Raw genomic sequence first — 11,967 nt, forward strand, 5'->3', positions numbered from 1 at the left:
CAGAATAAATTTAAAAGGGAAATGTAGGCTGGAGAAATAGATCAGTGACATAGCACTTACCTAGCATGCATAAGGTCCAAGATTCTATCTGGTATACTCAAAAAGAAGACAAGCATGGAAAAGAGGCAGGCGTGGTGGAAATACACACAGTATATCTCTATTAAAATCACACAGTTATCTGTCTCAGAACTCTTTTTTTCCTGGAGGTCTGTGCCCTCCCCCTCTCCCCCATATAACCAGTTTGCTTTCCAACCTTTCACAGTCATTGTTTCAAATGGCCCTTTTCATAAATATGTTTCTGACCCATCCTATGTATGGGTATTCCAATGGGTAGTTCTACTTGCAGCCTGGCATTCCTTCTCTTTTCTCTATTTTCCTCCATAGCACATATCCTCCTCAAAAACCTAATTTGTCTTTCTCTGCAAAGAAAAGTCCTGTACCGATCAAGATGAATCTCCCATAATTAAAATGGAAATTAATCTATAGCCTTTGTACCCCCCTTTGGAGGTTGTACAAAGATTACACATCAAACTTTGGGTCCTATTCAAGATAAAAAGGCTCACCTCATCCATGTACTGTTACCATGGGTCTTAAATTTCTTAAATCACTAAGCGGCTTTCTAAATGATTTCTCTCCAGAATTACTCTCAGAGCATTAAGCAAACTGAGTTCCACTGCCCTGGGATGAACTGAATCTCAAGCAGTGGGGACAGCTACTGAGACCTCATGTTGTCACTAAGTACAGGAAGAAAGGAGGCAGTTCCCAGGAGGCCTAAGGCGGTTTAAGTGCAAAGGCGGAACTCACAATCTGGCAGGTCTGCTTCCGCCCGGGGTCTTATCTGAGACCCTTAGGACCCCTGCTGACAGGACTTGGCCGCAGGGGGAAGAGTCTGCAGGACGGACCAATTGGGCCAAGACTTCCAAGACCCCGGAAGGTCTTGTGCAGAGCAAGGAAACTGGTTAGGAGAGGGCGGAGATTGGGCGCCACACGCCAAAACTGAGGGATTTGTTTCCGTGTTTCTGCAAAGGACCGGGACCAAAGGGTGGGTTCTGTCCCGGAGGTTCCAGCGCGCTGGGAGGGGAATTCCAACCCCGGGCAGCTTGGGTAGTTTCATGTCACGTGGTTCCTCCGCACAGTCCTCTCTTAGCTACCCAGGCCAGCCCCTGGGAGCCCAGCATGAAACTGTGATAAGGTGAGCCTCTCCCCGCTGGAAGGAAAGCTCAGTGAGGAGGCCGAGAGCGCATAAGCTGCCCAGCCAGGGCCGTGGCTCTCCTCTGAGTTCCCCACTGCGGGGGGCTGAGCAGGTGAATCTCTTGGGCCCAGGGGTTCGAGGCCAGCGTGGGAAGAACAGCGAGACCTGCCTTTTAAAACCATCAGGGATGGGTGAAAGATAGAAGCTGTGCTCAGTACTCAGAAGGAGCTCGTATAATAGAGACTTGGGCCCCAGGCTCCTGGTGCTACAACACATAGACCCTGAGGGAGGGAGAGAGAGATGGAGGAAGAAAAGTAGGACGGAGGGAAGGAAGGAAGTGAGGGAGAGAGGAAGAAAGGAGTTGGGATAAGAGTTGAAGGAAGATGAGGAATGACTTGTTCAAGAGCTTGGTGATTTGATCCCGAGAAAGGGCCATTGCAGCAGTATCAGAAAAGGTAAGGATGGCCCAGATCACAAAATGTGGGACAAGTGATGTAAAGTTAGGGCTCAAGGATAGGTCACCAGAATGGCAACATCTGAATTACCCTGTGAAAGGAGCTCAGCCCCTATCAGAGCACAGGTTCAGAGAGGTTAAGTGACTTGCAAGTGCTGGCAGGTCACTGTCCACACTGTAGCTAAAGGAATGAATGAAGGAGAGGAAAAGGAATAGGAGTTGGGGGTAGGGTTTGGCTTGAATGTGGGGAGCCATCCAGGATCCATGTGTCTTGGCCCAGGTCTTTGCCAAGTTTTCAGCAGGGATAATCATTGCTAGGAAGAACCAAGCTTCTGAGTCATAGGACGTGAAGTTTGGCCTGTGGTAAGAGATCCCAGGGTGAATGGTGGAGTCTCCAAGCTCCTAGGACATGGATGCAGGGGACTTGGGAAGACTCCAGTGAAAGCTGAATGTCTGAGGAGAGATGCTGTGGACTAAGAGAACAGGACAAGCAGTGGCAGGCTTCTTCAGAAGGTAGGAAGCCTACACACTTTGGAGATCCTGCAGGTTAATTCCCCAGGATTCCCTAGTCTCACAGTGTAGCTCCATGAACCTTTACTTTTATTAATCTTCCAGGCACCAGTCAATGAGGGGACACCCAGATCTTTGCATTCAAGCTGTGGCAGGGCCTAGTCAGTTTATGTTGGATGAGACTTGGAGGCTGAGAGCTGAAATTGCCCTGAACCCTACGGCTCTGTGGTGCCAGGTGAAAGGCATTAGTACAGGTTCCAGAGTTTAAGGGGAGGCTGGAGTTCCCAACCTTTTGGGACCTTTTTGGATTTGGCTCTTTTGTCTCCTCAGCAGTCTAAATATTTGCAGTTGGGATGTGGGAACACAGTTTCTACAATACAAAAACGTTGGGAACAACCAAGGAGCTGGGATCTGGCTGTCACAGGTTCCTTTTCAACATACCAAAACATTCTGAAAGCATGTAATTGGGCAGTGAGTGTTAAAGGGCAGGTACTGTACACCAGAGTTTCCTATATCTTATTCTCTTCATCCTCACACAACCATAGAAGATGAGTGTTATTTTCCTTGCTCTCCAGATGAAGGCACAGGTTCAGAGAGGTTAAAACACTTGCCCAAGTTAACCCACCCCAAAAGGAGAGAAACCAGAGTTTCAGGAGTCTCTACAATGATTTCCACAGAAAGAAGAGTTTCAGTAAGGTGCTTTTGTCCCTGACAATCCCAGTAATGCTTGCCTGCTTTGTTTTGGATGACACAGAAAAATTCACGTGTCAAACAGGGTCAGGCTCTTGGAAGGCTGGGAGCTATGTGGGTGCTTAGATGGACTCTTGTCTCCAAGGCATTGAGACATCAGATGTTTAAATGTCCCCATAGCTCCTTATCATTTCAATAAATACCAAAAGGGTGGCCTCCAGACCATCCTGGACTTGTTCTCCTGGGGCATGGTAGAGTGTATCTTTGCCCCTTTCCACTACACAGTGATGCTTCCTATAACATCCTCCTTGTACTTGAGGTCCCCTTGTCTTGATCCTGACTTCAGGTTCTTGTGTTCAGTGTCACCTTCTTTGTTGTTCTGTGGCTTATTATCATATAACCCTGGAAGCAGTATGTGGTCACACATTTGTACATTGACCTGGCTGATATTGCCAGATCACTTCTGTGCATGTGGCTGTAACTTAGTGATGGCTGAAATTAGATGAGAGGTGGTGAGCACTGTGTATGCTGGGCCAGTGAAGAATCTTCCCCTGCAGAAGAAGCAATTGTTGAAGTTTTACCTCTGGTTGGCCATGAATCAAGGGTGAGTGAGGCTAGCAAAACCTCACTGGTCAGAGTTGTCCTCCAGTTTGCCAGGGATCAGGGCTACAGTGAAGTGCTTGACACCAGCATGGTGCCAAAAAGTGATGTGGCCCTTTATGTAGACATGGTCTTCTGGAAGATGGGCCATTTCTTCACTTCTAGGATCTCAAATCTAGTGGCTATTCACTTTACACACCACTTCTCTTCTGCTTAGGAAGTAGGCCTTTGATCTATTACTTTTTCAGTCAGAATCCAGTTGCCTCTTCTAAAATCTGTCTCTGCCTATTGTCTGTCCAATAATAAGCTCAAGCAGAGAGGCATAGAGTTGGGGGATCAGAATATTAGCACTCCAGGTATTATTATCTTTGCAAATCAGTTAATATGGAGTTGGGTTGGGCCATCAAGATAGCTCAGCAGTCTAAACACCTGCTTAGGCAAGTGCAGGGACTGCACTTCAGTCCCCTGGCACCAAATGCTGCACCAGCCCCACCCCAGGGGTGGGCTGAGCTGGCCACAAAAACAATTGGATTGACACCTCTTGTTGCTTACCAGCATCAGTGTCCCAACAACTCACCAGAACAACCGTGTTCTGGGCTATAGTCCCAGGAGTTACCCCTTAGCTCCAAGATGTACTGTTGTTGCCTCCACCAAAGTAGCAACATCCTAAGTCTCCCAGTGGTGCTCTTTCAGTATTCAGATACCCATTTATTTGGGATCAAAGAGGAGATCTCCTCTTTGGGCTGTCAGTATTCTGGGACTACCAGGGTAGTTCTCTGAGGGCTATGACAATGGCTCTGATATCTGATGTCTTTTGTATGAAACAAGAGCCTGACAGAGACTCAGCCCTATATGCTGAGTAAAGATATTCTGACTCAAAATCTCATGCTCTTGTAGAAAGGCCCTTAGAGGTAGAGATGCAGTGGTGAAGTGCAAGGAGAAAGAATTCTGACTGGAGCTAGAGTTATAGGGGCCACTGGACCAAATGGGTAAACAGAGACAGAGCACAAAGGCAATACATAAAACTCTTGCCCTTCAGCATGACTTGGGATTCCAACTGGTGATATCGCACAGAATCATTAGCAGAATTCTGTACCATGGAGCTCTCGGCTTTTTTCTTTTTGAGATAGGTCTTGTCTTGCTATGCAGTCAGACAGTTCCTGAGCTCACTTTGTAGGCCAGGCTGTACTTGAACTTGCAGTGATATTCCTGTCAGCTTAAGTGATGGAATTACCAGCATGCACCACCACACTCAGCTTTCTCCTCTCTCCTTTATATTTCCAGTTCAACTTCTAGATGAATATTCAAGGCTCTATAGACAGTAATAATATGACCCAAGAGCAATGTTACCGGTATACTCACCGCCCAGAGTGGATACGAACATCACCCTTGAGCTGTGATCACATGCCAAAGAGCCTAAAAGCTCAGCAGCCTCCACCACAGGCTCTGAGTGCCAGCTGCCAGATTCCAGCATCTGCTTCTGGCTAAGATTGCTGGATGCAGTATACAGGTAGCCCTCACCTTTCCATTTCTGGCCTCCTCCCCGTGTCCTCCAAGAAGCTCTTGTCATGGTCTTGGATCCCATTGTCCTGCTCCTCCACCCTCAGTCATTCTGCCTCCTGCCTTTTCTGCCTCCAAGTACACCTTGAGATTCGGGTCTCACCCTCAATTACCTTCCTTTCATTCAGTGCATTGCCTTGACTCTTAGCCTCTGCTGACCAGTTGCTCTGTTGGGAACACCGACCTACATTCCTCCTTCATGCCTTGCACACCGTCAGTGCAGGTAACTAGAGAAACAATGCCAAGGAGAAAATTAGAAATAAGTGTCCCCCCCCAAGGGTGGGCTGAGATTTGAAAATTTTTGTAGGCTCAATTTAGTTCATATTAGACTTTCTTGTCCAGCTGCTCTTATACACAAGCAGCATGATGCCATCTGCAGGTCCCTGTCCAGCTCAGATGCTGTACTCACCTCGGCGGAATCTGCAGACATTCCTGCCTCTCTGATACATTCTCCACATACAGACCAAGTGATGACACAACCAAAGGGTAACGCCCTATGTGTGGGATTGCCCATGGCACTAACTAATAGGCTTGTATCCTGGAGGGTATGAAAAGGGAAAATAGAAGCAAGTGTCACCTTTAGCTTCTTTGGAAGAGCCCCAGTCTTCATTACCTTTGGACGTCCGTCACCCTGCTTCCAGACAGACTTCAGCCTTGCAATGCAGACTGTCAGCATCCTGATGCAGACTCAAAGGGGAATCTGCAGAGAACTCCAGGCCTACACCCTTTAACTGTCTCCTCCACTCTTCAGCACACAGGTGGCTCTTTTGCAGGCAGCCATTGTGAGCCTATCATGTAAGTCCTTTAAGTATCACTTGCGCACACACACACACACACACACACACACACAGAGGATACACACTAATACTAAATTTGTTCCTCAGGTGAACCCTAGTGATCAGCTTATGTGGGCAGATGTAAAATCATTTGTGGAAGGCAGACATCCCTTCCATGGAGGATTCCACAGAGAGTGATTTACCCTTGTGTTTACCTTTGTCAGTTTTAGGCACATGCTCAGCTGAACTGTGTAAAAACATGACCCTGGTTCTGAGCCACAAACATGGCCCCAAACACCTGCCCAATATGCTGGTGCCTGCAAAGGACACCTACAAGACCATTGGTGATCCACACAGCTGCTGAGGAAGTGAATGGAAGGAAGGGATAGGTGAGTGATGCACCCTCCAGCATTATCCATTGTCTTTGGAACAGGTAAAGCTGTGGCAGGGAGAGGCACAGACTTGACAGACATTGTATTTGAGGAAGGAACCCGGACTCTGCCTTTTGCTGAACAAGCCCAACGTGATAGGCACAGTCACAAGGCTCCTATCAGAAGTGGGTAGGGGACCAGAGTGGACCTCAGATGGGGCCCAGTGTGCTGAGGAGAGGGACTGTGTCCTAAAGAAAACAGGAGGAAGGTCACATCCTCCCAGGAGAGTGAGGACCTGTGGCCCCAGGAGAGTGAGGACCTGTGACCCTACTTTCCTCTCCAAGTTACTTCTGCAAAGATCACAAAGGTATGTGGACTTGGACACCCTTCTTAGGCACAACCCAACTCATTGACCTTTGGTTCATGATTATCTTACGTATACCAGAGCCCCACCAATGAGGTGCACCCAGGTATCCTTCCAAGAGCAGGTCTTAAACAGTGTCTTCTGAATGCTAGTTGGAGGTGGAGGGCTTGGGCCACTGTCTACACTGTCAGCTTGGTTGTAGAGCAGGTAAGTGGACAGGGCTGCAAGGTCAGGGCTCTCAGTATGGGCCGGAAGTGACAACATTTTGGAGGATCTAAGGCCAGGCCATATTGGAATTTGGTCTTTTTGCCTTTTTAGCAGCCCACTCCTTTACAGTCAGGAGCAAGATCTGTTATTTTGTTTGGGGGATACAAGATTTCTACAGTCAATGGAACCTGGGGTGGAAACAAAGGTCTGAAGATATGAGGTCTGGTTGCTACAGGTGCCATCCAAGTACACACAACAAACTCAGAGAAATGGTGATAGAGTAATGAGGGTGGAGAGAGAAGATACTACAGATGCCAGTGTTTCATATATCTTATTGGGTTAAATTCTTAAGATAGTAATATACTGTTTTGTATTTCAGATAAAGATACACAGGCTCAGAGATGTTAAGCTATGTGCTGAAGGTCATACAGCTCAAAAGCAAAGAAAATGGTTATCTACTCAGGTGTTTTGATGCTCACCTCAGAGCAGGGGATTTTTGCTTCCTCACCACTAAGGAGAGCAAAACAGCCTTGGACATGGTCGCCCTTGTTCTGGGGAGACATAGTCCATGGCAGGGCGACTCACATGGCTTTTTCCTCTCTATTCCAGGGCTGTTCAGAAGGTGTGCTATCAGGTCTAGCTGTCACTTGTGGACATTGATATTTTAGACCCATAAGTGTCCCTATGGCTCCTTATCACATCCGCAAATACCAGGAGAGTGACCGAATACCAGTCGTGGACTTGTTCTACAAGGGCATGGTGGAGCACATCCCTACCACATTCCGCCACACCTTGATGCTGCCCCGAACCCTCGTGTTCTTAGCTGGGGTGCCACTCTGCATTCTCCTGGTCTCTGGGTCCTGGCTGCTGGCTTTCCTGTCCAGCTTCACCCTCCTGGTTTTCCTAAGGCTCCTTGTTGGATACCCCTGGAAGCAGTATGTGCTCACATGTTTGCGCACTGACATGGCCGACATCACCAAAACCTACCTGAGTGCATCTGACTCCTGTTTCTGGGTTGCTGAGTCTGGGGGGCAGGTGGTGGGCACTGTGTGTGCTTTGCCTGTGGAGAATCCACCACCAGGGAAGAAGCAGTTGCAGCTGTTTCACCTTTCAGTGGCCATGGAGCACCGAGGAGAGGGGATAGCGAAAGCCCTGGTCAGGACTGTCCTCCAGTTTGCCCGCGACCAGGGCTATGGTGAAGTTGTGCTTGGCACCAGCATGGTGCAGCAAAGTGCCCTGGCCCTCTACCTACGCATGGGCTTCCAGGAGACCCGCCAGTCCTACTTTAACATTAGCATGAGGCTTGTGGCTAATCCTATATTCCATTTAACATACCAGCTCCCAACAGCTGGGCATGGTGGTACACATTTGTGATCTCTGAATCAGTCGGGGTGGAATTGCTGGGAGTTCAAGCGCAGCCTGGAAGGTCAGTCAGGATCTGAAGTGTTTAACTGTACCAACAAGTCAATCCTACATTTAAGCAGATAAACAATATAACCTCATTGCTTGGCACATCTGATTCTCATCTTTGTCAAAGTCCAGTGGATAGCTATGTTCCATTGTGTCTCTGGTTTATCTTTTCTTTATGTAACAGCACACTAATGTTGCATTAAAAACATCTGTGAAAAAAAAATCTGTGAAAAGATAGTTTATTGATGATCCTGTGTAGTGGAGAGTGTCTGCTGGACTGAGCTGAGATGAGCTTCTCTGCATCTCAGGAGCTGTGCAAATGTCCTGGGTTTGCTGGACTAGCATGAGCAGTGGGCTTCCTCTGCTTGTGCAGGGCAGCTCAGTCAGGGTCCCGGGCACTGTAATAGAGCCAAGTACAATTAGAAGGGAGTAAAGGCTTTTCCAGGTGCCTGCAGTTGTTACATCATTCTCCCAGCCCCATGGGGAGAATGAAGCCAGCTATATGAAGAAGCTGAACCGTTTCAGAGCAAAAAGACAGAATGTGGCTCTGTGATTCAAATTGTGTAAGTTACAGTACAGGCCTGTAGAGGGCCAGCATGTCTCAGGGGAGATATGGCAAGGAGTGTTCCTGGCTGTTCAGTAAGCCAATATAGAATCAGTGAGCATAACATACCTACCAGCTCTGGGATACACTGATTCCTCTGTCACCTAATGTTCATGAATCCCCAAGTGAGTAAGTGCCTCAGGCTTAACTATATCATCCTTGAAACCCTCAATACAAGGCTGAGTTGGGGCCTGAGTCTGTTCTGATATTTGCAGGACTGTTCATTTCTAAATACTTCTTTCCAACACCAGCATGCCCATGAAGACTTGGCATTTGTCACTGGGTCCCCCAAACACAGATTCCCTCCCACCATTGTTCATGTGATGTGTCAGTTGCCTCTGATCACCTTTACCAGTTTGTTCTTATTAGGGCTTGAGAGCCCCTCTGTGATGGGAAGAATCTGTGGAGTCTCCCAGACCTCCTCTTTTAGTAAAGCTCTTGTCTCCAGGAACAGTTCTACATGAGCATGTGTTTGGTTTGGGATATGAGAGAGAAGGACGGGATGGTTCATGTGCTTTGCAGCATTCATTCAATCAAATTCGTTCAAAAGAAATTGTTTTGCTCAATCCACACTGAGGTGATGAGATCCTTCTGGGGCTTCTGGGGTCAGAGACCAGATGCTCTGGGCATCCATAAAGGATGAGAATGGAAATGCTGTTACAGTGATATAGTGATAGAATAGCCTGGGAACTGGGAAGGCTAGCCAAGGCTCCAGTTCCTAACTGTTGGATGCTCTGTCCATGGATGCATCCTCTATTCCTGGGATCCTAGCTTCTGCTTGACAGCCTTTTTCAGCTTCCGGACTCCCACCTCAGCTGCTCTACAGCCCTCATTCTGCAGGCTCATAGCATGCTGTTCTCTTGGCCTAGAATATTTAGCCAGTCTACCCCTTCCCACATTTTTGGTGTGTTCAGCAACTGCAAGTTTCGCCTGGAAGGGAGAACCATTTGGAAAGATATCATGGAAGAAGGTTATGTACTTGATTGTGCTTTCAGTCTGATCATCATTGGGATTTGGGCCTTTTTTGCTCCGGATGTCTTCAGTGCAGGTTTGGCTGGCTTGAGTTGTGGGGATCGAACCACAGCAACCTGAGCCTGACTGCTTTGTTGAAGCATCCACTTAAAGAACTGAGCTAAGGGGTAGGCCCCCGTGATTTGGGCCTTTGACCTGCTCAGTGTGTCTGTACACTTCCTATCACATTGCCAGAAAGCTTCATACAAGCAAGATTGAAAACTAAAAAAAAGATTGAAAACTAGACTTATTGTGGCCCCAAGAATAATATTGGTAACAAAGTGTTCATCCTGGACAGATTCCTATTGCAGGCAATTCCGAGGGATGTTACTAGAAGGAGGTTGGAAGGGGTGTCCTGACTTGGTCCAGGCTCCCAGGTCTGTTCATCAACCACAGCTGGGGAGGGAGGGCCCTGCCACTCTGAGTGGTTCTTCCCCTCCTCCTCTTGGACCTGAGGCACAGTCTGATGATGAAGCTTCCAAGTCTTCCTGAAAGTCAGAGAAGGAGCTCACAACTGTCTGAGATTTGAAGAAGTGCATGATGTGGATCTCAGAAGTGGTCCAAAGGTCAAGGGGCACTTTATAAAGTGACCCTCTACTGAAAGGGAAGAAATTATACCATGAAATCAGAGACATCCTGAGCAGTGTGCACTGAGGCCACGGCAGTACTGAAACAGTGTCTTTGGCTCTTGCTGTGAATCATGCTGTAGATTGTCCTCCATGATTGAAGAGCCTGTGTGTGTACATGTGTGTATATGCATGTGCATGTTCATTCTGTAAAAAATGTGCATGTGTATAAAACGAGATTCCATGGGAGAGCATACAGACGACTAGGAAGACCACTGTCACAGATTGGAGGTAATAGTGTTCTGGACAATTAACCCCATTTTATCCTACGTATATACATTCATGTTAAGCAAATCTTGCCTTCCTTGAAGAAACCCAGGCCCTTAGTACATCCCACACATCATTTCCAAATCATATCACCTTCTGAGGCCCAGTTCCCAGGTCTACTTTCTAGGGCACCAACAGCACAGGGTCATATCCTGAGAAGCAGCCAGGCAATCCTGGCCAGGCTTCCAGAAGTCAGGTGCAGTGGAGGTGGGTGCATGTGGCACTCAAGAAAGGAACTGACATGGTCACATGAAAATCAGAAATGCAACTGCTCAAAATTGCTCCTTCCATATGGTATGGGGTCCCAGGAAGTCTCTAAGATCTGCTAGTGTTGCTCTAGATGCCAGAAAGCAGCAGAATGACAGACTATTCTAACATGTTTTCTGTTTCAAAAGCCCCAAAGAAGTCTTCTGGAAATAGAATCAGAGACAAATCCTACTCCCACCCCAATCGCAAAAGCTTCTCTGCAGATGTTATGAGAAAGAAACTACTTTTGTCACTGAAGAAGCATAAACCCAAGAGTGATGTTCATCACAGTGTATTTGAAGTCACAACCACAGGAAGGAACATCGCCCTTGAACACAGCCAGGGCACACAGCCATGCCACACTCTCCTGACGAGCAATGAGCAGTCCTGGAGTAGAGGAGTCACCTGCAGCACCTAAAGTCACTCAAAGCACCTGTCCTTCTGTGCTTACCAAGGGCCTTCAGGCAAAGGGAGGAAAGGTGTCCCATCTGTAAGGGGCCAAAGCTGCCCCTCAGAGCCCAGGTTAGGCACCTCCCTTCCCAGAGAAAGGAGGCATGGTTTCATTTCCAAGAGGCTGCCAAGTCCTTAGACATTTCTGGGTGTAGAGCCCATTTGTGAACATGGCAAAGGATGAAGGGGAAGAATTTACAATGGCATGCTAGGGCTGGCCAAATAGCTCACTGCGTTAAAGCACCTGCAAGCAGGCGAAGGGGCCAGGGGTTTGATCCCCAGGCCTGCTATGCTGGCCCTGCCCCCAGGGCGTGCTGAGTCAGCAATTGAGACAGCTTGGTGGTGCATTCCTGCAATCCCAGCTTTTGGGAGGCTGTAAACAGGTAGATCACTATGAATCCAATCTAGTAGTAAGACCTTGAACACCTTGTAGTCCCTCCCCTAAAAAGTACCAAAAACCCCAAAGAAACAGTGTCATGTTAGCTAAGGAGAACACTCTGAGAAAAGGACAGAGAATACATTTTCTTAAAGGTTGATATAAAAAGTCAGGTATCTCCTTTATTTTTATTTTTATTTTTATTTTCTTCTATGTACTATTACGACTTCTGTTCAGATGTGTCCCCAAAGCC

The 11,967-nt window shown here is 47.6% G+C and overlaps 1 protein-coding gene across 5 annotated transcripts in view; it reads left to right on the plus strand.

Moving 5' to 3' along the window:
• The first annotated feature begins 1,113 nt into the window (after positions 1-1,113).
• LOC101566436 (probable N-acetyltransferase CML1) overlaps positions 1,114-11,967 on the plus strand; it is a 22,879-nt gene continuing 12,025 nt past the window's right edge. The window contains exons 1-3 of one of the 5 annotated variants that reach the window (XM_004634166.2): positions 1,114-1,192; positions 6,007-6,171; positions 7,334-7,897. In XM_004634166.2, the coding sequence (XP_004634223.2) occupies positions 7,409-7,897 (489 nt within the window). In that variant the 5' untranslated portion in view covers positions 1,114-1,192; positions 6,007-6,171; positions 7,334-7,408. Of the gene's footprint in view, positions 1,193-6,006; positions 6,172-6,500; positions 6,521-6,655; positions 6,725-7,333; positions 9,955-11,967 lie in introns of those variants that run through there. The other 4 variants (XM_023718395.1, XM_023718396.1, XM_023718398.1 and 1 more) reach the window with 4 other exon arrangements.

This window comes from Octodon degus, unplaced genomic scaffold (genome assembly GCF_000260255.1).
Source record: "Octodon degus isolate 3935 unplaced genomic scaffold, OctDeg1.0 scaffold00058, whole genome shotgun sequence".
Classification (NCBI taxonomy): Eukaryota; Metazoa; Chordata; class Mammalia; order Rodentia; family Octodontidae; genus Octodon; species Octodon degus.